General features: G+C 50.0%; 1 protein-coding gene across 5 annotated transcripts in view; it reads left to right on the forward strand.

The window, feature by feature from the left end:
* The window catches only part of CACNB3 (calcium voltage-gated channel auxiliary subunit beta 3), a 39,248-nt gene that overhangs the window by 13,392 nt on the left and 3,766 nt on the right, over positions 1 to 22,090 (forward strand). For 3 of the 5 annotated variants that reach the window (XM_077328491.1, XM_077328489.1, XM_077328488.1), the window contains exons 2-12: positions 2,044 to 2,166; positions 3,980 to 4,102; positions 9,060 to 9,175; positions 11,108 to 11,163; positions 12,188 to 12,207; positions 12,668 to 12,748; positions 12,858 to 12,916; positions 12,998 to 13,107; positions 16,177 to 16,328; positions 18,646 to 18,741; positions 19,986 to 20,144. In XM_077328491.1, coding sequence (XP_077184606.1) covers positions 2,044 to 2,166; positions 3,980 to 4,102; positions 9,060 to 9,175; positions 11,108 to 11,163; positions 12,188 to 12,207; positions 12,668 to 12,748; positions 12,858 to 12,916; positions 12,998 to 13,107; positions 16,177 to 16,328; positions 18,646 to 18,741; positions 19,986 to 20,144 — 1,095 coding nt within the window. Of the gene's footprint in view, positions 1 to 2,043; positions 2,167 to 2,689; positions 2,831 to 3,979; positions 4,103 to 9,059; positions 9,176 to 11,107; positions 11,164 to 12,187; positions 12,208 to 12,667; positions 12,749 to 12,857; positions 12,917 to 12,997; positions 13,108 to 16,176; positions 16,329 to 18,645; positions 18,742 to 19,985; positions 20,145 to 22,090 lie in introns of those variants that run through there. The other 2 variants (XM_077328490.1, XM_077328493.1) reach the window with 2 other exon arrangements.

Here is a 22,090-nt window from a genome sequence, read left to right on the forward strand (position 1 = left end):
CTGTTGGGCTTCAGAGGCAGACTCGAGTCAGGAGACCCCAACAGCTTTGCCATTTTTGGCAGAGTGGGATTGCCGACAACCCTGAAGAAAACTGGCCTGTCCCTTTGCTAGAGGTGTGACGGGATGTCATTTATCAGGTGACACTGTTTCTCTCTGTGCTTTCTGTGTTTCTCTCTGTGCCATGAAAAGCTTCAGTTCTCCCTCTCAGCACATTAATTCTCTAGGAAAGGGATGGACATTCCCTGCCTAGTCCTGCTGGCAGCAGCACTTTACCATTCCTGCTCAAATATAGGGAGCCTTATAGGCTTTTAAAAAATCAGTACAGGCTGTGGCTGGCTTCCCAAAAGTGGACAAAGAGGAGGTTAGGCTGAATGTCAGGAAATGCTCATGTGAGGACTGAGCTGCCATTAACAGTGGGGAGTGAGGGCTAAAGTGGTCCATGGATCAGTTGGTACTGGGCTGCGGCTCTTCCTCGTCCTCCCCGGCTGCTGCCTCGGGGGCTGCCCTGCCACTCTGCCACTGGCTGGGGCTCCCCCTCAGCGTGGCACTGCGCAGCTGCTGCTGCCAGCGCCCCTCAGTGGGCAGTGGGAAGTCAAGGGGCGCTGGCGGGAAAGCAAGCGGAGCAGGGGCTCAGGCGGTGGTGACTACCCCCCCCCCAGGCCTCAGTAAAATCGTCAAGCGTTGACTGGTCCCCGGTGATAAAAAGGTTGGGGCCCACTGGTTTAGACAATACAATTGGTAAAAGATCGTGGTATGGTAGGAATGGGGGTGGGGGAGGCTGAGACCCCAGCAATATTGTGAGATTTAGCATTTCTGTGGCACTGCTCCAGTATTCAGTGTTTTTCGCACATATGTTGCCTCAGTAAACCTTGCAGCATTCCTGAAGGGTAAGTCAGGTTGTTTGTATGCCTATTGTAGACCTAGGGGAGGAGTGTGGGTGCACGCATGCGCACTGAGGCCATCTAGTGAGTTCATAGCCAAAGTGAGATTTGAACCTGGGCACTTTGTAATTTACTGAGTTTTATCTTGGTGGTGACTGTGCCTTTAAGAGCAGCATGACACCAAGAAATTTCAAGGTGGAATCTTTACCTAACTTAGAGGTATGTGAAAGGGAAAGATTCCTTGGCTCTGTTTCTTGGTGTCCAGTTGCTGTTAAATGTAATAGGAGTACGGCCCAGATGGAGAACAAAATGTTCTTGGCCATAGGCTCTCTGATACTGTAGGGGTGTTCTAATTTCACGTGCATCAGCTTTCTCTGTTGACCTATCCCTGGGGCATTCCTGTTTCTCTTTTGCTTTTTGGGGGAGAGGAAAGATTTGGGGATGCCTTTCCCGCCCCAGCATTAGCATGCTCAATCAGGTTTGCTTAGACATTCTTCCCCGTAAAGCCTGCTGGATGATCTTGGGCCGGTCATATGGCTTCGATTTAGACCTGCCTTCCAAGGTTAGGCTTGTGCAGTACATTACTTAAGTTCAGATTTAATATCCTCATAGTTGGCATTTCAGGGTGGCTGTAAGCTGCTAGGCCTAAGGTAAGCTGCATAGGGTACAGGGTTTAGAATTTAGAGTTGCCAACTTCCAGGTAGCACCTGGGAATCTCTGGCTATTGTGGTTGATCTCTGGATGACTTAGATGTGTTCCTTTGAAGAAAATGGCTGTTTTGGAGGGTGGGGTCTATGGCAAATCTACTCTGCTGAGTTCCCCCCTCCCTTCCCCACACCCCAACCTCTCCGGGCCCCACCCACAGAATCCCAACCCAGACCTGGCAGCCCTATGAACACTACAGGTGCTTCCTGGTCTGGGCCACCAGATGGATCCTACTGGGCTGGGTTGTGGCTTGCAGGTGATGCAGGTAGGAAGTATCTGAAGTCCAAATGTACAGGGTTTAAATTCCTGGTGAAAACTGCCTTTGTAGCTGTGAATCCTTTTGATCGGCTGGGGAGAACTGATGACTGAATCCCAGCTAGTGATGCTTGAGGAGATGCTTCTGGTCCTCCCAATACCAAAAAGCACAATCAGGAGTCTGTTTTCACCATCTCTTCAGGGCTCAGCTGATTCCTATACCAGCCGTCCGTCGTTGGACTCTGACGTGTCGCTAGAGGAGGAACGTGAGGGTGTGAAGCGGGAAGTGGAGAGCCAAGCCCAGCAGCAGCTCGAGAAGGCCAAGGTACGGAGGAGAAGGATGTGATCTTGGTGTTGGTTGGGCAGGTAGAGGGTTCTGCAGTATGAAACAGAGTTGGGCATATGAAGGAGCTCCTTGCTGAGGAGCTCTGATGATTTTTAATTAATGGGGGATTTCTGAAAAACTTGTATGGAGAAGAAGTAAAGAATATTCATACAGGTGGCAAAAAAGTGGATTGCCCTGACCTGGATGACCCAGGCTAGTGCCGTCTCATCATATCTTCAGAGCCGAGTAGGGTCTGCCCTGGCCAGTACTTCAGAGGTACCAAGGAAGTCCAGGGTGGCTGTGTGGAGGCAGGCAATGGCAGACCACCTCCGTCCTTTGGGTTGCCATTCTCCAGGTGGGGCCTGGAGATCTCCTGGAACTGCAAATGATCTCCAGACTACAGAGATCAGTTCTCCTGGAGAAAATGGCTGCCTTGGAGGGTAGACTTGGTGGCATGGTATCCTGCTAAACTCCCTCCCTCCCAATCCCCTAACCCTGCCCTCCTCAGGCTCCACCCACAAAATGGCTAGGCATTTTGCAACCAGGAGCAAGCAACCCAATTTGTTCATCTCTTGCCTCGAAAGCCCTATGAGGCCGCCATAAGTCAGCTGTGATTTGATGGCGCTTCCCACCACCATAAATTGGTCATCCCACATTCCAAAAAGTAAGTTGAAGGTTATCTTTCAGAACATACATCCATGTTTGGTCATGTGCCACTCAGAAATGAGACGTCTTTACTACCAAGGGGAGATGACAACTCCTTTGGCTGTTTGTGGAAGGGTCGGTTTGCTTTTCAGCTGCTTCGGGCTGGTTCCGTATTGGTCTCCCTTTCTTGAAACCGCAAAAATTGGGGCTGGGGGCAATTTTGTCTCATCCCTGATTGGCTCCTTTCTCTAATACACTGGAATGGTATTCATCAGTGGAGGAAGGAGAGCGAGCGAGCGAGAGAACCATTGTTATGGAGGGGGGTTCCTCAATGCATGCTCTGAAAGCATGAACCCCAGTTACGTTTCTCCTAACGACACCTGCTTGTGGTCCCACCCCACTAAGTACAGCTCTAAAAGGCTCAGCCCAAACTCCAGCCTTGTAAGGAGCTCTCCTATTGAACATTAGTCACTTGCCTGCCTTGCCGCCTTCCAGGAGGGCACATAAAGTGGGATTGCTGAAGAGGGCTTTTGAGGAATGGGGGAGGGGCATATAGTCTGGTAGACAGTTCTGATTTTGTTTATCCGTTTATTTGACTGATTGATTCCCTGCTGCTCTTGGCAAACCCCGCATATATTAAAATTAAAATTAAATCTTTCTCAACCTCCTGATTCAAAAATCAAACCTGATGGCAAAAAATAATCCCAGCCTCCTCCCCCATTAGCTAGATTAGATTGGAAAATTATATATTTATACTCCCTTTTCCCCTGACGGGGACCCAAAGTGACTTACCACATCATTCTGCTCTCCCCCTTGTTATCCTTGCAACGACAGCCCTATGAGGTAGGTCAGGCTGAGTCAGGGTGTGGGAGCCTCCCAGAATCCTTTGCTCAGATGACTCCTTCAAGCAAGCTACACCCTACTGCTAAATGGCACATTAACCCAGCAGTTAATATACAAAACTGGCACCTCTTTCTTCAGCTAAGCGGAATAGCCAGCCTAGTTCAGTGTAAGGGGACAGGGGTTGTAGGGGGCTGTGTTGTGCTGTGCTCTCTGGGGCCACCCATGATGTTGATGATCGAGTTTTGACATTTGTGCTTGGGATGAAATGTGCAAAAGCCAGCTGTCTACCTGGGACTGACACCCATCTCTGTTTTCTTACCCCAAGCACAAGCCAGTCGCATTTGCCGTTCGTACCAATGTCAGCTACTGTGGTGCATTGGATGAGGAGTGTCCCATGCAGGGATCTGCCATCAACTTTGAAGCCAAAGATTTCTTGCACATCAAAGAGGTGGGACATGCCTAAATCTGGGGACTAGAAGGATGCCTGGGTTTCAAGCAGCGACATGCATGTCTGGCACTACCATTTCCATGATAGAGTACCACTGGTGGGGGTTTTGTCTATGTGTCTCCACTGCAATAGGGAATAACAGTATGTTCTCGGTTTGGAATTTGCTTTCCACACATCCTTGGCTCCACTTCCAAATTGTCCATGAATTTCCCAACCCAGAGTGGACAGCCTTATTGCTGTAATCAGGTGGGGGTGTCTGGTTGTGTTCTCCACCACCACCACATTGACTGACTCCAGAAACATTTGGAGAGGCTACCGTGGAGAGGAGCATTTTGCCTTGGGCTTCTAGCCTGCTGAGTGACGCTTTGGAACTGGGCTGGGGAAAGTTCTTCTCTTGGGCTCTGAACTTTCCCCAGCCCAGTTAGAGCGGTTCCTCAGTGGAACAGGCTTCCTCGGGAGGTGGTGGGTTCTCCTTCTTTGGAAGTTTTTAAGCAGAGGCTAGACAGTCATCTGTCAGAAATGCTGATTTTATGAACAGGTAGATTGTGGGTGGGTGGGAAGGAACGGATGTGCCAATGTTTGTCTCTTGTAGCCCTTCCTCGCATACTCATGGATTTGCTAATTGCCACTGTGGGGTGGTAGGTGAATTTCCTCCAGGCCAGGCTGAATTCTGGAGATTTTTGGTGGAGGGATCACATGGGCATGAAATTGGGGTCACTGTGGGTGGGCAGTAGTTGTGAGTGTCCTGCACTGTGCAGGGGGTTGGACTAGATGACCCTGGAAGTCCCTTTCAACTCTATGTTTCTATGATTATTCCTGAGGAGTCTTGTTCAAGGCAGGGGTCAAGCTGCCTTTTCACTCCTGAGAAAGAGGATGATGGAGCCCTCCTGTACATATGGAGGGGCAGTCAAGCAGCCCCACCAGTCCTGGGAAGGCCCCTTCCTCTCTGTAGGGAAAAGCCATCAGGGGAGCTGGCAGGCCAGAGGGACAGCTCCCCCCCCCCTCCTGCATTTCTCTAGCAACCAAGCTGCTTCTTTCCCAAGCTCATTCCCTGCTGCTGTTTCTTTATGAACCTCCAGGCTTCTGGTCCAAGAGCCACTGATAGTCAAGTGAGGACCATACTGTCATAGGTAGACTGGTGATCTGACTCTGTATAAGGCAGCATTATTTATCATTTAGACTTTTATTCTGCCCTATCTCAACAGATTCAGATCATGAGTTTGCTTTTGCTCCTCTTTTAGATGTGTCAGGGGATTTATGCTCTTCTTTTCCTCATCCTTCTTCTGGTTTCTCCTTGGTGTCTTCTCTTCCTCCAGAGGTTTCAAGCTGTCATTTCCCGACATGACTGTGCTTTACTAGCCCTGCGTTCTACAATGTCATAGGGATCAGGCTGGGGGTGGGGTGGGAAGGAGTGACTAGTAGTGCAAGATTGTGGGCAAGGAGTTGTAGAAGCAAAGCTGGCCTCTGATCAAGCGTTTTGTATCTGAAAAGTTGAGAAAAGTGAGATAGGGAATTAGGGACCTTTGGTAGCTTTTGGAATTCCTGAACAGAAACATGGCAAAGGAAGAGGAAGAATTAATAGAAAAATCAATGGAATGCACAATAGTTAAAAAAACAATGAAATATCTGAGAGTGAATGTGACACATCAAAGTGACAAATTTAAAGAAAATTTGGATAAAGATAACTGAAGATATACAGGGATGAGAAAAATTTTTCATCTCTCGGTTAGGAAGGATAGTAACAGTTAAAATGAATATAATGCCAAAATAGGGAAAAATGTTTCAGATGTTACTGATACATATTGAAGATATGATTATCGAATCTTGGCAAAGATCAATAAATAAATGCATATAAAATGGAGCAAAAAAACCAAGAGGAAGATTTGAGGTACTACAAGATAGCAAAACGAATGCAGAGGCCTTTCATCCCCAAGTATTCATTTACATAAACAAGACTGGATCATCAACCCTCAAGGAAGTAATTCTACATTAGAGACAGTGAATACTAAAGAATGAATTCGTAATTATTGATGGGAAAGGAAATAGCTCAGAATGATCCAGAAACCAGTAGGTAAATGTAAGAGACAGCTTGCTAAGTATATAGTTTAAGTGTAGAGAGAGATTAAGTCTTATCACTTTTGCCACTGACCTCTTTAATAAATGTTCATTTTCATTTTACAAGGAAGAAAATAGGTAATTTAACTTTTGGCAAACAAGAGAAAATAAACAAGTGGCAAATGGTTGAGAAACAAGGAAGGAATATCCCTTGGCTAATTTATTATCAGAATGTAAAGAACAACTCATGAAAGAATACGGACAGCTAGGAGGAAAAAATGCTTCTGAAAAACTGATAACGGGTGCTATAAAACATTTGTTAGGTAAAATTTACATACTGTTATTCAAGTATGGTTTTAAAATAAAACAAATTAAATATTGTACTATAAAATGGGCTCAAAATATTCGAAAGAATATAAGCATAGACCACTGGGAGGGATTGTGGGTTAATGAGATGAAATTTACTGAATGCCATATGTTAAAAGAAAATTGATATAAAATGTTTTTCAGGTGCTATATTGCCCATCAAGACATTGCAAGAATTATAATGGCAATTTTTGGAAATGTCAAAATATAAATGCATCATTTTACCATATGTGGTGGACCTGCCAAAAGGCAAGGAAATATTGGACTGTGATTCATGATGCAAAAGATATTGAAAGTTAAATTTGTGTTGGATCCAAAATGTATGTTATTAAATATGAAAGCAAATATTAAAATATATAATGAATGTGTTAAATATGGTAACAGCTGCTAGGGCCTGCAAGATGGATCTATTCCACCAGGTTTATGGTCAAGGCCTAAAATAACATTCTCCAAGAAGTGCTGGGAGGACCAGGAGAGTTGGAAGATTGTCTTCTTCCCAACTGTTGCCCACCATTCTGGGAATTTTAGTTGGGGGACATTAGAAAAATTGTAAATAATTTTAACTTCTTAACGTGTATGTTGTTTTTATTGTTATTGGCTCTGAGTGATATGGAAGGGCAGGATAGAAATAAAAATATATCATTATCTTTAAACCGCCTGTGGCGCCGCGGGCGCCACGGACTAAATAAAAGGCTAAGGGGTTCTAGAGCAGGATGTGTCCGTGATGAGGAAGGATTGGACCCTTCCTCCGAACAGACAATCAGAGGGACCAATCGGCAGGCGCGCAGCGCCTGCCGATTGGTCCCTCCGATTCCCAGCCCCAGCAACTGCGAGCCGCGCGCAGCGCGGCTCGCAGTTGCTCCCTTAGCCGCTGGCCTGGTGCGTTGGAGGTGCGAAGCGCCTCCGATGTGTCAGACCGCTGCCCGGGGGAGCCCCTGGCAGTCGCGCGCAGAGCGGCTGCTGGGGACTCCCTCCAAGGCCCGGCGGCCTGACACGGCGAGAGGCGCAAAGCGCCTCTCACCGCAACAGGCCGCCGCCCCAACGAGCCCCTGGCATTCGCGCGGAGCGCGGCTGCCGGGGCCTCCCCGCTACAAGCCTGCCCAACTGCCCGACGGAGCAGGCTGCGCGCCTGGCCAACGGCCCGCCGGACAAACAGGTAAGCTGCCGCGGCCCTCCTCTCTCCTTCCCCCTTCCCCCTTATCGCCATTTTTATAAATGGGCTTTGAAACTAGTGTATTTATAATGCATCAAGATGGGGAAAAAAGAATCACCATCAGATATTACAGATTGGATAAATAAATTGATGGAATATGGAACTGTATATGCTAACTAAGGGGAAAATGCAGCATGAAGTCTGTAACTTTAAGAAGAAGAAGGGTTGCTTCTTACATGCCGCTTTTCTCTACCTGAAGGAGGCTCAAAGCGGCTTACAGTCGTCTTCTCTTTCCTCTCCCCACAACAGACACCCTGTGGGGTGGGTGAGGCTGAGAGAGCCCTGTATTGTGGTGAGCCCAAGGTCACCCAGCTGGCTGCATTTGGGGGAGCGCAGATTCAAACCGAGCTCACCAGATTAGAAGTCCGCACTCCTAACTACTACACCAAGCTGGCTCTCTATGTTATAAGATGCTATAAATGAACAAGATAAGCTTGATGTATATCCTTTTTCTAAACAGCAATTTTGTAATATGTAATATGCAGTAGTTTTTGCTTCTTTGATTCACTCTAAATAAATATATATATATATACTACATGTTTATAAAAAAAGAAATCCTGAATAGGAATTACACAGGAATAGTGTGGGATAGAGCAAGGAGGTATTCTTATCTATGGTTCCTCTATATATTTGTGAAACAGCCTGGAGAGTGGGACGTGTCCGGCTGCCCAAATTGGAATAGGGCAATCAGGGAATAGGGCAATCCGGGTGCAGCCAGCATTGCTGGCTGCACCCTGATTGGCCCTGCCCCTACAGCTCCTGCCCTCCCTCCCTGGATGCTAGCGACGTTCCTCTCAGACACGCCAGAGACAGAGACACACAGAGCCCTGCCAGACCGAACACAAGCCGTCATTCCCTCCTATTGGTCCTGCTGTGAGTGAGGCAGAGAGAGACACAGGGACAGCTGCCCCAAACTTCACACCAGCCCTGCTTCCCTCCTACAAACCAGCCCTCATTACCTGCTCTATCTCCTGCTGTGAGGCACACTACAGGCAGCAAGAGAGAGACACACACACATACAGATCTGCAACTCCCGGTGTTCCCTGGGTCCTAGTGCCCATTGCATTCCTGCTTGCAATGGGCTTTCTTGCTAGTAATGACTATAAATCAAGAGTTGTGCAGTGTGTGTATATGTTACTGAATGTGAGTGTTTGGGACAAAGTGGGCTCCATATCAGTCAGAGAAAATAAAATATCCATATATTACTAGGCAGAAAGAGAGAGAGAGAGAGACTGTTTTGCAAGGGTGGACAAGAAAAAGGAATTCTTTAATTGTTCTACCCCACCGTTATGTAAATTACCATCTCCTGTATTGTCTCTTCAGAAGTACAACAACGAATGGTGGATCGGGCGGCTAGTAAAGGAGGGGGGAGACATTGCCTTCATCCCCAGCCCACAGCGGCTGGAGGCTATACGGCTGAAGCAGGAGCAGAAGGCCAGGTGAGAGAGAACAGTGGCGGGAGAAGGGACCTTACTTTAGGGATGGGGGGAGGCTGGGGGCATGAAACTCTGGGATGAAACTGGGTTGCCACCCCTTAATCTAAAGAGTTTCCATTGTAGGGGGGGGGGAAGTGAATCTCTTTAATTTGCATGTCCCTGTGATAGTGATACTAATTTGAGGGTTGGCATCCATAAAAATAAATGGTTGGAAATCCAGTATTTGTCTTTGGTGACCCCTGCCCGACCAAGCACTTGGACCAGATCCACATGTGCCACTTGGAGCTCTTTCAAGCCCTTCTCCTGTTGCTGTTCCCGTAAGAGGCTTACTGGATCAGAACCCCAGTCCATCTAGTCCAGCATCCTGTTCAGAAGCGGTTTGTCTCAGTAGTGCCCTGCTGTTCCAGAGGCCCCATGGTGCTGTATGGTTGGTTTACACAGCTTGCAGACCAGAAAAAGGCATGATATTTATGCTTTGTTAGTAACTGAGCATGTACTTCACTCACTGAGCCTGCGTGCAGATCACAAGGTGCATAAGTGTGAAGGTTAAGGTGACCAGATTATCAAAATGGTAAAGCGGGACACGGGGGGGGGGGGGGGGAGGCGCAGGCGGGTGGGCTTTGCTGGTGGGGGGTCCTCTGCTCCCTCCCCCTTCCACCTTACCTGGATGCTCTCACCTGGCTCCAGAGAGCAGCTCCGCTTCCTGCCTGGCCCCGCTGCGAAGGAGAGCAGCTTCTCTTCCCCGGGGGCGGGAAGCAGCGCTGCAGCCCAGGAGGAAAAGGAGGAGGGGGGAGGAAGGGTCCTCTGGCACCGCCTGTCCCCCTCGCAGCCGGACCCGCTCCTGCCCCCTCAGCAGCCCGAAACTGGCACCAAATGAATGCGCATGCGCATGGGAAGAGGGCGGGGTTCGTTCTGCGTATGCGTGGCGCCACGGGAAACCACTCCTAGCAAGAGGGGGAAGCGGGCGATAGTCAGACTCACAACTTTGACTCGTATATTCAGGGTGAGTGGAGAGTGTGCGAAGTGGCTGCTGATGTGGCCGTTCCTGCCCGTCGAAGCCAGCGAGAGGCACGGGTGGCGGCGCAGCAGCAAGCAGGAACGGCCGCATTGGCAGCCGCTTTGCACTGTCAAAAGCGGGATTTTTCAAGGATGCCCCGAGACACGGGACAAATCCTGAACTTTCAGGATTGTCCTGCGGAACCTGGGACGCCTGGTCAGCTTATAAATCCATTTTATACAATTGTCCCCTTAGATATTGGGGCCCTGCCAATCCTTAAACTGGGTCTGGTGCTATGGGCCTCGTAAAGCCTTAAACAGGGACGGATCCTGTTTCCCATAAGGGCCACCCAGGGGCCCCCTGAGGCCCACCAGCAGGAGTTCAGAAGCCAGAGCTGCTCTTGGGGCTGGATTCCAGCCACTGGTATCCAGGGGTTGTGTCAGCCTCTGCATGGGGAGACTCCATTCTAGCCATGGTGGCTGCTAGCTGTGGATGAACCTTTCCTGCATGGATTTGCTTACCCCCTTGTGATGCCATCTTGAGTGGCCATCAACCCTTGCCCTGGTGAGTAAGTTCCACATGTGAGAAAGATACTTCTCAGTGCCCTGGACCAGGATTCTAATGTGTGGAAGACAGAAAAGTAGCTTTAGAAGTGCTTTCCCAGGGCAGCTGATTTTCTTTTAAAAGGCTGAGGTCAATTCCCCGTTCCTTATTTAAAAAACCTAGAAAAGGAACTGAGTTTACCCACCTGTCTGTCTGTTTTTTGGTAACCTGCTGGCGGCTGAGAGAGGATGCTTTTGCAGGTGACTGCTGAACTTTCCAAACTTTGCTTTTCTGCCAGGAGTGAACACACAGCCATGCCATGAATGCTTTTATCTCTCTCTTGTCCACACCCCCCATCCACAATCGTTCTAAATTTCTCTCTCTTCTACCCCAAGTAGGCAATCTGGGAATCCTGCCGTCAGCAACCGGCGATCTCCTCCCCCATCTCTAGGTAAAGGCATGTGGCTTGTTCCTTGAAAATGTGGCTGCTGGACCAGTTTCTAGAGATTCCACTTATTATTTTTGTTGTTGTTTTGAAAAGGGAGCACGTTTCTAGTCCTTATGATAACCGTGATGTGCTTTAAAGTGCCAGTTGGAATCTTAGGGTGCTCCCAGGTGAAAGGGGGTAAAAATTGTTGCTATGAATGCTTGATTTTTAGGACTGAATGAGTAACTTCCTACTCACTCAGCCAACCCTGAGTGCTGTCATGTAAATGCTCCTCTAGCACAGATAGTTGGAAAGGAAGCTGATTAACTAGCCCCAATGGTGAGAACATAAGAAGAGCCCTGCTGGATCAGCACAGTGATCCATCTAGTCCAGCATCTTGTCTCACTCACTGGCCAACCAGTTCGAGATCCAACAACAGGGCATAGAGCTGAGATTTTCCTCTGATTGTGACTCCTGATGCTGGTATTCAGAGGTTTGCTGGCTCTGAACATGGAGGTTCACTTTAGTCACTCACCATAACTAGTAGCTGCTGATGGGTCGATTCTCCATGAATCTGCCTAATCTTCTTTTAAAGTTGTCTATGCTTGTGGCCATCACTACATCCACATGAATTTCACATTTTAATTATTTGATGTGTAAAGGAGTATTTCCTTTGGTCCATCCTGAATCTACTGCCCATCTACTTCTTTGGATGCTCTTGAGTTCTAGTATTTGGGGAGAGGGAGGAAAGGTTCTCTTTGTCATCTCTCCCCCCCCCCCCCCATACATACTCCTTAGAGAAAGGTAAGGGGCTATTTGCTAGATGCATTCTGACAGGTGGCAGATGATGCAAAATACCCCCGAGAGATGATAAGTGATGCTGGACACACACTGGGCGAATAAGGCCAGAGAAGGGGCTGAAATCAGAATCCAGGCCACTGCAGTTGTAAAGGAACAAAGAACCTTACACTGTAGAGTCCTGCTCTTTCCTGCTGCTCATTGGTGCTTTACTGCTGACACCTCCATGTTTTCTTTCTCTTGCCAAAAGCCAAACAGAAGCAAAAACAGGTAAGGACTTTCTTTCGGGGGCTGTCTGTGGCAAAGGGCATGGGGGAAATTCCCAGTTGTTTGTGGTGCACTCATTCCATTTCCCAACAGGAAAAGCAGAGTGACTTGTGCTGTCAAACAAAATTAGAACAAAGCTTCTGATGCTGATAGGCAGCTGCCAGGGTGGGCACATCTGATCAACAGGACATTAAGTTGGGGGTGACAGAAACATGCAGTGTGTGTGTGTGTGGGAGGGCATCCATCACTTTTTAAGAAGTTGGCATCCTGTTGTTCTGGCCTGCGATTGCAGCAAAAACAAGCAATGAAAGGGATTGTGAAGGGCTGAGGGCTACAGTCATGGGTTTGAATTATGTGTGTTTCTGGTATTGGCAGAGAATTAGCACAGACTTTGTGACTGCTGTCTTCTGCCTGGGCTACAAAGTGAGGAAGCAGCCATTTTTTGATGCTCTCCCTTTTCTAGGCAGAGCACATCCCTCCCTATGATGTCGTGCCCTCCATGAGACCAGTGGTGCTGGTGGGACCCTCATTGAAAGGATATGAGGTATGGGGAGCTGGGAAGGGAAGAGATGGGACCCACCACTGACCCCAGCTGCATTTGTGACAGCAGCTCTTCTGACCACCCTCCCCCATCCCGTTGGGGTTTTTTGCAGGTGACTGACATGATGCAGAAGGCTCTCTTTGATTTCCTCAAGCACAGATTTGATGGCAGGTAAGGCCCTCTACCTCTGAAGAGTTCCTCCTCCCCCATTCCCACATTCTGGTTTGTTTACTGCCTGTCATCTTCCTTCAGGATCTCAATTACACGTGTCACAGCTGACCTCTCCCTGGCCAAACGCTCCGTGCTCAACAACCCGGGCAAACGGGCCATCATCGAACGTTCTACCACACGCTCCACCATTGGTGAGTCCCAACAGGTCTTGAAAAGGTGACAGGAACTAGCAGACAAGCAGGTGGGCATGGCAGTAAAACAGTGGCGGAATTTAGCAAGTGTTGAATTCCTAAAGACAAGGGTCTTTTGGCTGCCACCTTTTAGTCTGGCAAGTTATTGACAAGCCAGAAGGTCAGTGGCCAAGTGAATCAGATATCCAAGAGTTTGCCATAGTCAAATCTGAATATAACTTTTTCTGTGGATGAATTTGATGGCTCTAGCAGGATGGGGAAATGGGGTCATCCACAGAGAAGGGAGGGTTTTTTTCATTCTCAGGATCAGGGGCAACTCTTTAGTTTTGCCAAAAATATTAGTTTGTAAATGTTAAGAGTACTCCTTTCCCTGGCTCTAAAAGTTCTGAGCACATTAACTGACCTCTAGAAGGCACAAAATGTTGAGTGCAGTTAGAATAATAGAATCATAGAATCACAGAGTTGGAAGGGACCTCCAGGGTCATCTAGTTCAACCCCCTGCAGGAAACGGCCACAAGAGGCAAGTACCTACACAATCCCTTCTGTCCAGCCACTTGCAATCTGCCTAAGTTCGCAGAATTAGCATTTCTGTGAGGTGGCTGTCTAGCTTCTGCTTAAGAACTTCCAAAGAAGAGAACCTACCACCTCCCAAGGAAGCCTGTTCCACTGACAGCTCTAAATGTAAGGAACTTCTTCCGGATGTTTAGCTGAAAATTCTTCTGAATTAATCTCATCCCACTGGTTCTGGTCTGACCCTCTGGGGCAACAGAAAACAACTCTGCTCCATCTGCTATATGACAGCCCTTCAAGTACTTGAAGATGGCTATCGTGTCACCTCTTAGTCATCTTCTCTCCAGGCTAAACAGACTAAGCTCCCTCAACCTTTCCTCAATCATCTTGGTCTTCAGACTCCTCACCATCTTTGTCGCCCTTCTCTGGACTTGCTCCTGTTTGTTCTTCAATTGTGGTGTCCACAACTTAACACAGTAACAACTGAACACAGTTGAGGAGTGAAGAGAAAAAAAAGAATGAAAAGCAGGAGGGGAAAAGCAAATTTTCCTGGGCTGATTCTGCACTTACTTTGTTTATTTCATTGTGGATCCTGCTGAATTCAGATCGATTTGAACTCGGGTCTTCCTCTACCCCCCCCCATTGAAACAGAATAGTGTTCTGCACATGATTAGGGAAGCTCAGAAGGGGGGGGCATCCACTTTTCTTGAAGTGGGGGAGAGGATTGAAGACAGCAGAGGAGGGGAAAGAACAAGAGGCAAATCTCTGCAGAGAGAAGTTAGGACTTCTGGAGCCTCTGATGGGAGAAGTTAGGACTTTCCCTTTAAGAGAAACCTTGCAGCTTGGGAATGAGGAATCCTTTGAACTCATGCCCTTGCCAATCTGGGCTTTTCTACAACATTGGAGGCTCTAGGCAGCTAGTTAGTTCAGAACCAAGCAGAGAGCTGAACCTTTAGTCATGCTGGCTTTTCAGATATTGCAGGGGAAAGGTGGGGTCACTCCGGATCAATCATGCTTGTTGCAGAGGGAAAATTTAAATTGTCCAACATCAAAATGGAAATCGTATTCAGTGTGGATGGCCGGGATAGAATCGACCTGGGATTGGAATAAAAGCTCCGTGCAGATTCAGCCCTGATGGAGTGGTTGGTGGAGTGGTGGAATGTTGTTAGGAGCACTGACATAATCTGGTGAGCTGGGTTTGATTCCATGCTCCTCCACAGGCAGCCAGCTGGGTGACCTTGGGCTCATCACAGCCCTGGTAGTGCTGTTCTGACTGAGCAAGAATATCAGGGCTCTCTCAGCCTCACCTATCTCTCAGGGTGTCTGTTGTGGGGAGAGGAAAGGGAAGGCTGCTGTAGGCCACTTTGAGACTCTTTCGGGTAGAGAAAAGTGGCTTATAAGATCTTCCTCCTCCTTCTTCTCATGCTCATCCCAAAAAACCTCTCTCTGCACAGAGAAATGTCATGTGGGTCACCCTGTGAGGATCGCAGTGATCAAAAAAGGAAAACTTGGAAGCACCGGATAGCTTTGATCACCTTGTGTTGACATTATGTAGTAAAACTGGATCTCTTGCTTTGTCAGTCTCCTTGAAAGTGCCCATCATCTCAAGTGTCTTCACCTACCAAGAAATAGGACTTATATATAGGCATTTTGTACCTCCGGGGAGGGGGGGGGGCTTTGCAGTGTTTTCAGAAGGAACTCTCACACACATAATGAAGCCACTGTCTATCCATCTCAGTTTCATCTTCCCCCACCCTGCTTCTCCAAGAAGATCAAAATAAGAGATGAGGTGGAGAGATTGTGGGTTGCTAGAGACCACCTAGTGAGCAGATGGCAGAGGTGAGATTTCAGCCAGGTTCAGCCAAGAACTATTTGGTTCGTAGCACAGCCTGTACAAGCTCCGAAGGGATAGTTGTGTGCAAACAGATGAGATTGACAAGAGCGACGTGTCTCCAGTTCAGGGTAGCAATGGGCAGGTTTTTGCAGAGTGGAGAGCAGTTTGAATGAGGAATCCCTGCTCATAGTTTGTCTGTACCCGCCTCTTACTTTTCAGTAAATACAGTCACATGCAAAACCTGTTTTGACCAGAGAGGATAGGAGCCTGAGTATACATCATAGGAAGTGAAACTTGCTCCAATCAATGTTCACGTTTCTTAGAAGCTATTGTTTGTCTGCCAACAGCTTTAAATGAATTTTTAGAATCCCAGCCAGCAATTCTCCCCCTACTCTTGCTTTGTTCTCAGAATCTGATCCCTGATCATTCCCTTTGGGCCCCCATCCAATTGTTCCCGATCTCTATTGCATCCCTCCAAGCTCTCCCTCTCTAATGTGCACCTTTGCCCCAATCTCTCTTCTGCAATGCTAAAAAATTCCAGTTTCTTCACGGGACTGTTATGTCCACCTCCTCCCAGCTTCAGTCAAGTCCACCTTTTGAATAATGGTGAGGAGCAATGAGTGGGTGAAAAACTGGGCAGTGTGGGGGCAGAGAGAGCCCCTCTCTTTCTTGCGTTGACGCAGCAGGGGGACATCCCACTCACACCCCTTCTGTTTCCTCCCCAGCTGAAGTCCAGAGTGAGATAGAGCGGATTTTTGAACTGGCAAAGTCATTACAGTTGGTTGTGTTAGATGCCGACACCATCAACCACCCAGCACAACTGGCCAAAACCTCGCTGGCCCCCATCATTGTGTACGTCAAGGTCTCCTCCCCAAAGGTGAGTGGGGGACAAGATGGCCTGTCTAGGTACAGTTTTCCTCTTTATGACGCCTGAATCATCATTAGGTATGAACAAGTGGGGACTGGCGACACTCACAGGGGGAATCCCTCTCCCAGTCTTAATTACACCCCCATGGCCAATGCAGCCTTGAGGTCACTGTGACTTCCCCACCACCACCAGCATCAGTTCTCAGCCTACTGCAGCTTCTCTCCCTTCATTGCCACTGCTGATTCTGGGGCTGCCCTGGCTCCCTTCGCACCCATTGCCACAACCCTCGCTGGACCTTGAGTGCCTCTCAGCCTCCACTGCCCAGCCTGCTGATGAGGCCACTAAGGTGCCTCTCCGATTGCCAACACTCCAGCGGCCCCAGCACAGCTGCCCTCACCACTCCCCCATCACGGCTTTTAGCCTCCACTGCTTAGCCAGGGTGGCCCCTCTCCCCCCCCCCCCCCGCTGCCCATGACTGCAGCTGCTCAGCTGCTGCTACTGGGCCAGTGTGGCTCCCCTCCTGCAATGGCTTCACTGTTCTCACCTCTGAGCCTGGCTTTCTCTCCCACCCGTCAGCACCGCTGCTGCTCTGCCTGGCACTGCTCACTGCCACTGTTAGATCCTGGCCACCAACACTGCCACTGAGGACCCTGGCCCCCATCACTGCCATTGGGGGTGGGGATAATTTAAAGCCCCAAAGTATTATTTAAAAGATTTTAGGTTTTTCTTCAAACCTAGTTTACAGAAAAGTCTGTTTAGTGTCAGTTTGGGCTTGATATGCGGATTTAGGTATCCGCAGATGGGGGCAACATCACTATTAAATCCATAGATGCCGTTGCCCCTATTGCAGTGGTCCCCAACCTTTTTATCACCGGGGACCGGTCAACGCATGACAATTTTACTGAGGCCCGGGGGAGGGGGTAGTCTTTTGCCAAGGAACATCGGCGCCTGAGCCCCTGCTCCGCTTGCTTTCCTGCCGGTGTCCCTGACTTCCCGCTGCCCGCTAGGGGCCACTGCCAGCAGCAGCTGTGCAGTGCCACACTGAGGGGGAGCCACAGCCATGGTGGCCGCTGGAGAGCACCAAAGGTGAGCTGGCTGCAGAGTGGCAGGGCAGCCCCCAAGGCAGCAGCCGGGGAGGAGGATGGGGAGGAGCTACGGACTGGTACCGGTCCCCGGACCGGGGGTTGGGGACCACTGCCCTATTGTATGCGGTAGTGCCTCCTCGTGGTGGGCTGTGGTATCAGTTCCTTCTGCTCAATACAGAGCCGGTAGTTCGATCAGAAGAGACGTTGTAATGATAATGTGCCGTTTGCAGCCTCTTGCGATCTTAGGGCTTTGTAGGCTCAGGGCTTTGTAGATGAAGGAAAGGATATTTAACTCTTTAGCCTCCACTTGAAAACCTCTACCTTATTGCATGGTCTTCAGATTCTGTACTTCACTAGGAAGTAAACAAAGTAAATACATTTGTTTTGCTAATCAAAACTGAGCTGCCTGCTTTGATATTAGTAATTTAGGGGGAGGAAGGGTAGTGTTAGTAAATAGTGGTTTTAACAAACGCACATTTTCTTCTTTAAAATACTAGGGGTACTAATTCCTTGCCATGCCCAGCCCTCTCCCAAGGCAAATAGATGCAGAACAAATCAGCAATTTTTATCTTACTTAAGTGTGATCTTTGCCTCATCTGGCTAAATCCTGAAGTGAGTTTCTGCTTAGAGTTTCACCTTTTCCCTAAAAGGACAGGGGAACAAGTGTATGCCACAGGGAACTACCTAATTTTTAAAACCTTTTTTCCATTAAAAAAAAAATATCCCCCAAAGCACAAAGTTAGTAACACACTCCAGATGGGTCCCTTCAAGGGTTGCCAGGCTGCACCCCAGTGACCAGTCCCCACTGAGTCAGAGCACTGCCTTTGCCCTGTGCAGGGCTCCAGAGATGTCACTCCACAGGCCCAGGCCGGGAAAGGGGGATGGAGAGGGCCGACATAAAGGCCTGTGACCCAGAGCCTGTCATCCCACTGAGCGGTCCCTCTGGACCTGCCCAGCCTCCTGGCCTTCAGGGACAGAGCTGTGGCCTGGGGCTCACCAACACCCCCCCCCCTTTACAACAAGAGACACAAAATTAGGCCACTAGCTTCTCACTGAGGGCCCTGGAGTTCCTGCCCTTCTCTAGAAGCAGCCAATTCTGTCCTGGAGCTAAGTGGGGCAGACAGGGAGGGTGCCTGTGGAGTTCCCCGGTTCCTGATTAGCTGTCCACTCTCACCTAGCTCTAGATGGTCTGTTGGGCCGCTGCTGACTGTGTTTTTCTCTCCTTCCGCCCCCCGTGGAAGGTGCTGCAACGACTGATCAAGTCCAGAGGAAAATCACAGGTGAAGCACCTCAGTGTCCAGATGATGGCTGCGGACAAGCTTGTGCAGTGCCCTCCGGTGAGTGTTGAAAGGGGACACCCCCACCCTGCCCCACTGTGCCTTCCCTCCCTCTTTCTCTTTCCGGACCCCGGAGGCAACCTCTTGACTTCACAGCCCCACCGTGTGTTTGGCTTCTTTCCCTTCAGCACCATGCCTGCTCAGACCACTTGCAGTGGTTTAAAGAGCGGTAACCACGATGTGCTGTCCTTCAGTGAGACTGATCCGAAGTGCTATTCCAGGGAGGCTGCAACCGTGCTTCTGGCTACCACCTGTCTTTAAAGACTCTGGCGAGCCTTCCCTGTCCTCTCAGGCCTGGAGGAGAACAGAGTCATCTCTCCAGATCTTGCTCTGAATGTGGAAAAGGTCAGACTTCAAAAGCACTGGAGACCAGCCCTGAAGGCTCAGCACGAGCTGCTTCTCTCCTCCTGCTCACTCCGGAGCAATCCTCACAGTCCTGCTGGGCTTTGGAAGCGCCCGGAGTCCCCCTGAGGCTCAGCACAATGGGAGATGACGCACACGTTTTGGGGCTGGCTGCCAGGGACAGCTGAAATGGGCAGACCCCTCTGGGAATCTTGCTTAATGAAAAGTGCCATTTGACCATGTGCAGAGCGCTTCCCCCCCCCCCCCTCTTCCCTGAGCAGTAGCAGCCTGTCCTCAGACATTTAGGATGAAGGAATAGGCCTTCCTTCCAGGACAGACCAGCAGGGTTTGAGCCTCTGAAGGACTGACCTCTGACCCTCTTTTAAAAATAAGCATTTCCCTTGACTCACACTAAGAGCCTCTTGTGGCACAGAGTGGTAAGGCAGCCGTCTGAAAGCTTTGCCCATAAGGCTGGGAGTTCAATCCCAGCAGCCGGCTCAAGGTTGACTCAGCCTTCCATCCTTCCGAGGTCGGTAAAATGAGTACCCAGCTTGCTGGGGGGTAAACGGTCATGACTGGGGAAGGCACTGGCAAACCACCCCGTATTGAGTCTGCCATGAAAACGCTAGAGGGCGTCACCCCAAGGGTCAGACATGACTCGGTGCTTGCACAGGGGATACCTTTACCTTTACCTTTGACTCACACTGCCATCTAAAAACAACTGGGAACTAAGTCTTATCACTTATGGTGTCTTTTCTATGGCCCCAGTAAACATCATATCAGACCATATCTTTCCCCTGTGCCTCAGCTTCTGGAGTGTTCACTACCTGTCCTCTGCTGGGGTTGCTCTTCTGAGGATCTGGCCTCTCTTTTTCACCCTGTGGCTTGTTGCCTTGCTCTAGGAACTCTTTGATGTGATCCTGGATGAAAACCAGTTGGAAGATGCCTGTGAACACCTGGCTGAGTACCTGGAGGTCTACTGGCGAGCAACCCACCACCCTTTGCATACTCTTGGCAGCCAGAACCTCCTGACACCTTCTACTGCCATTCCAGGCCTACAGGTACAAACCTCCCCCCCCCCATAAAAAAACCCTTAAAGAATGTCTTATTGGGTCAGAGTATAGGTCTGTCCTGTTCATCAGTGACCAACCAGATATTTCTGGGAAGCTCAGAAGCAGGGCCAGAAAGTAACAGACTTCCTTGGGACATCTGGACTAGGGTGTTTGTGTGCATGCGCGACAGTTTCGTGCATGCATGGGGCTGCCGCGCATGCACTTTTGCGCTCCCAATGGTGTGCAAATGCTCATGTGCGGCATCTCTGCGCATACATACATGCGCACGGCCGCCGCACGTGCACATTTGCACCTGTCGGGCACAAACACGCACACGCGGCAGGTACGCACATGCGCGTTTGTGCCCCCAGCCGTGCTTCCCTCTCCCCCCCTCCTGCAGCAAGAAGGATGCTGGGCCGCAAGCTAATCGGCTGCTTCGGTGGCCAATTTGCTCGTGGCCTGGTGAGCTTCTCGCTGCGGGGGGGGGGGGGAGCTGTGGCCCGTTGCCGAAGCTCTCATGGCCTGGCACTGGACCGTGGATCGGGGGTTGGGGACCACTGAGCTAACAGATGAAAAGAGTGAAAACAAGAGGTCCTCAGTTCGAATCTCACCTCCACCACAAACTTATGAAACGGCCTTCGGTAGACCGTACACCCTCAGCCACTCCCCCCACTAATCTGCTTTATGTGGAGAATGAAACTGTCCTGCCATGCAGGGCAATTCTGAGAAATGGAGCTGTTGAGATGGACAGGCTTTGCCTCTAAGAACAGCTGTGTGGGAGCACACATCAGAGAGTACTTAAGTCCCTTCCCTTGTGCTCTTTTTCTTCCTTTGGTTTCAACACCCAACTCTCTACTTAAAAACTAATTTTTAGATTGTATTATACTGAATGAGATCATTTTACTTCACTTATACCCCACCTTTCTCCAGAGGCGTTTCTAGGGGGTGGCAACTGGGGCACAAGCCCCTGGCCTCACACGGGGGACGCGGGAGGGATTGCCCCATGCTCTGCTCTGTGCAGGGGACCCCCCCAGGAGCCTTGGGCAACCCCACCCCCCATGCCTGGCCCTGTGGGAGGATGATGGTGGGTGGTGCCCATGAAGAGACAGTCCTCCTTTCCTAAGGTGCAGCCATCCATCGGGAGCTCTTCTTAAGAGGAGCACGAGGCCCACCATCGCCCCCCAACTGCTGGGTCCTCCCATGAGGAAGCGTTTGTCAGGGCCAGGGTGCCCAGCATGGAGTGCTCGATGGGGCTGGCTCCAACTGGCTCCCACCCAAGGGTGTCCTGGGGCCAGGCTGCTCGGCTGGGCTGCTCCACCCCAGATGCCGCAGTCCCAAGGCAGGGGACTCGCAGCCTAAGGCAGCTGGCTCCTCTGCCACTGCCCACGGGGAAGGTGGCGGGGCATCAGGCAGGCAGGCAGTCTCTCTGGGGCAGCTACAGGACCCTGCCCCTGCATCACCAAGCCCCATCCCTTGCTCCAGTCACCAGGTACATCTCTGACTTTCTCCCCAATGGGGACCCAAAGCAGCTTACACTGGTCTCCTCTCTGCCATTTTGTCATGAGGTAGGCTCGGCTGAGTGTGCTTGCGTGTAACTGGCCCAGGGTCAGTTACACTGGCAGGGGGGGAACCAATGATGGTGGCAAACTAGGATCTGGGAGACGCCTGGTTCACGTCCACCCTCTGCTATGGAAGCTCGCTGGGTCGCCTTGGGCCAGTTGCTGTCTTAGGCTAACCGACCTCTCAGAGTTGTGGTCCTGAGGATGAAACGGAGGAGAGGCAACCCATGCTGTAAAGCCAGTGGTTCCCAACCCCTGGTCTGGAGACCGGGTCTGGTCCGTGGATCAGTTGGTACCGGGCCGCGGCTCCTCCTCGTCCTCCTCCCCGGCTGCTGCCTTGGGGGCTGCCCTGCCACTCTGCCGCCAGCTCACCTTTGGTGCTCTCCAGCAGCTGCC

This window comes from Paroedura picta, chromosome 3, assembly GCF_049243985.1.
Source record: "Paroedura picta isolate Pp20150507F chromosome 3, Ppicta_v3.0, whole genome shotgun sequence".
Lineage (NCBI taxonomy): Eukaryota > Metazoa > Chordata > Lepidosauria > Squamata > Gekkonidae > Paroedura > Paroedura picta.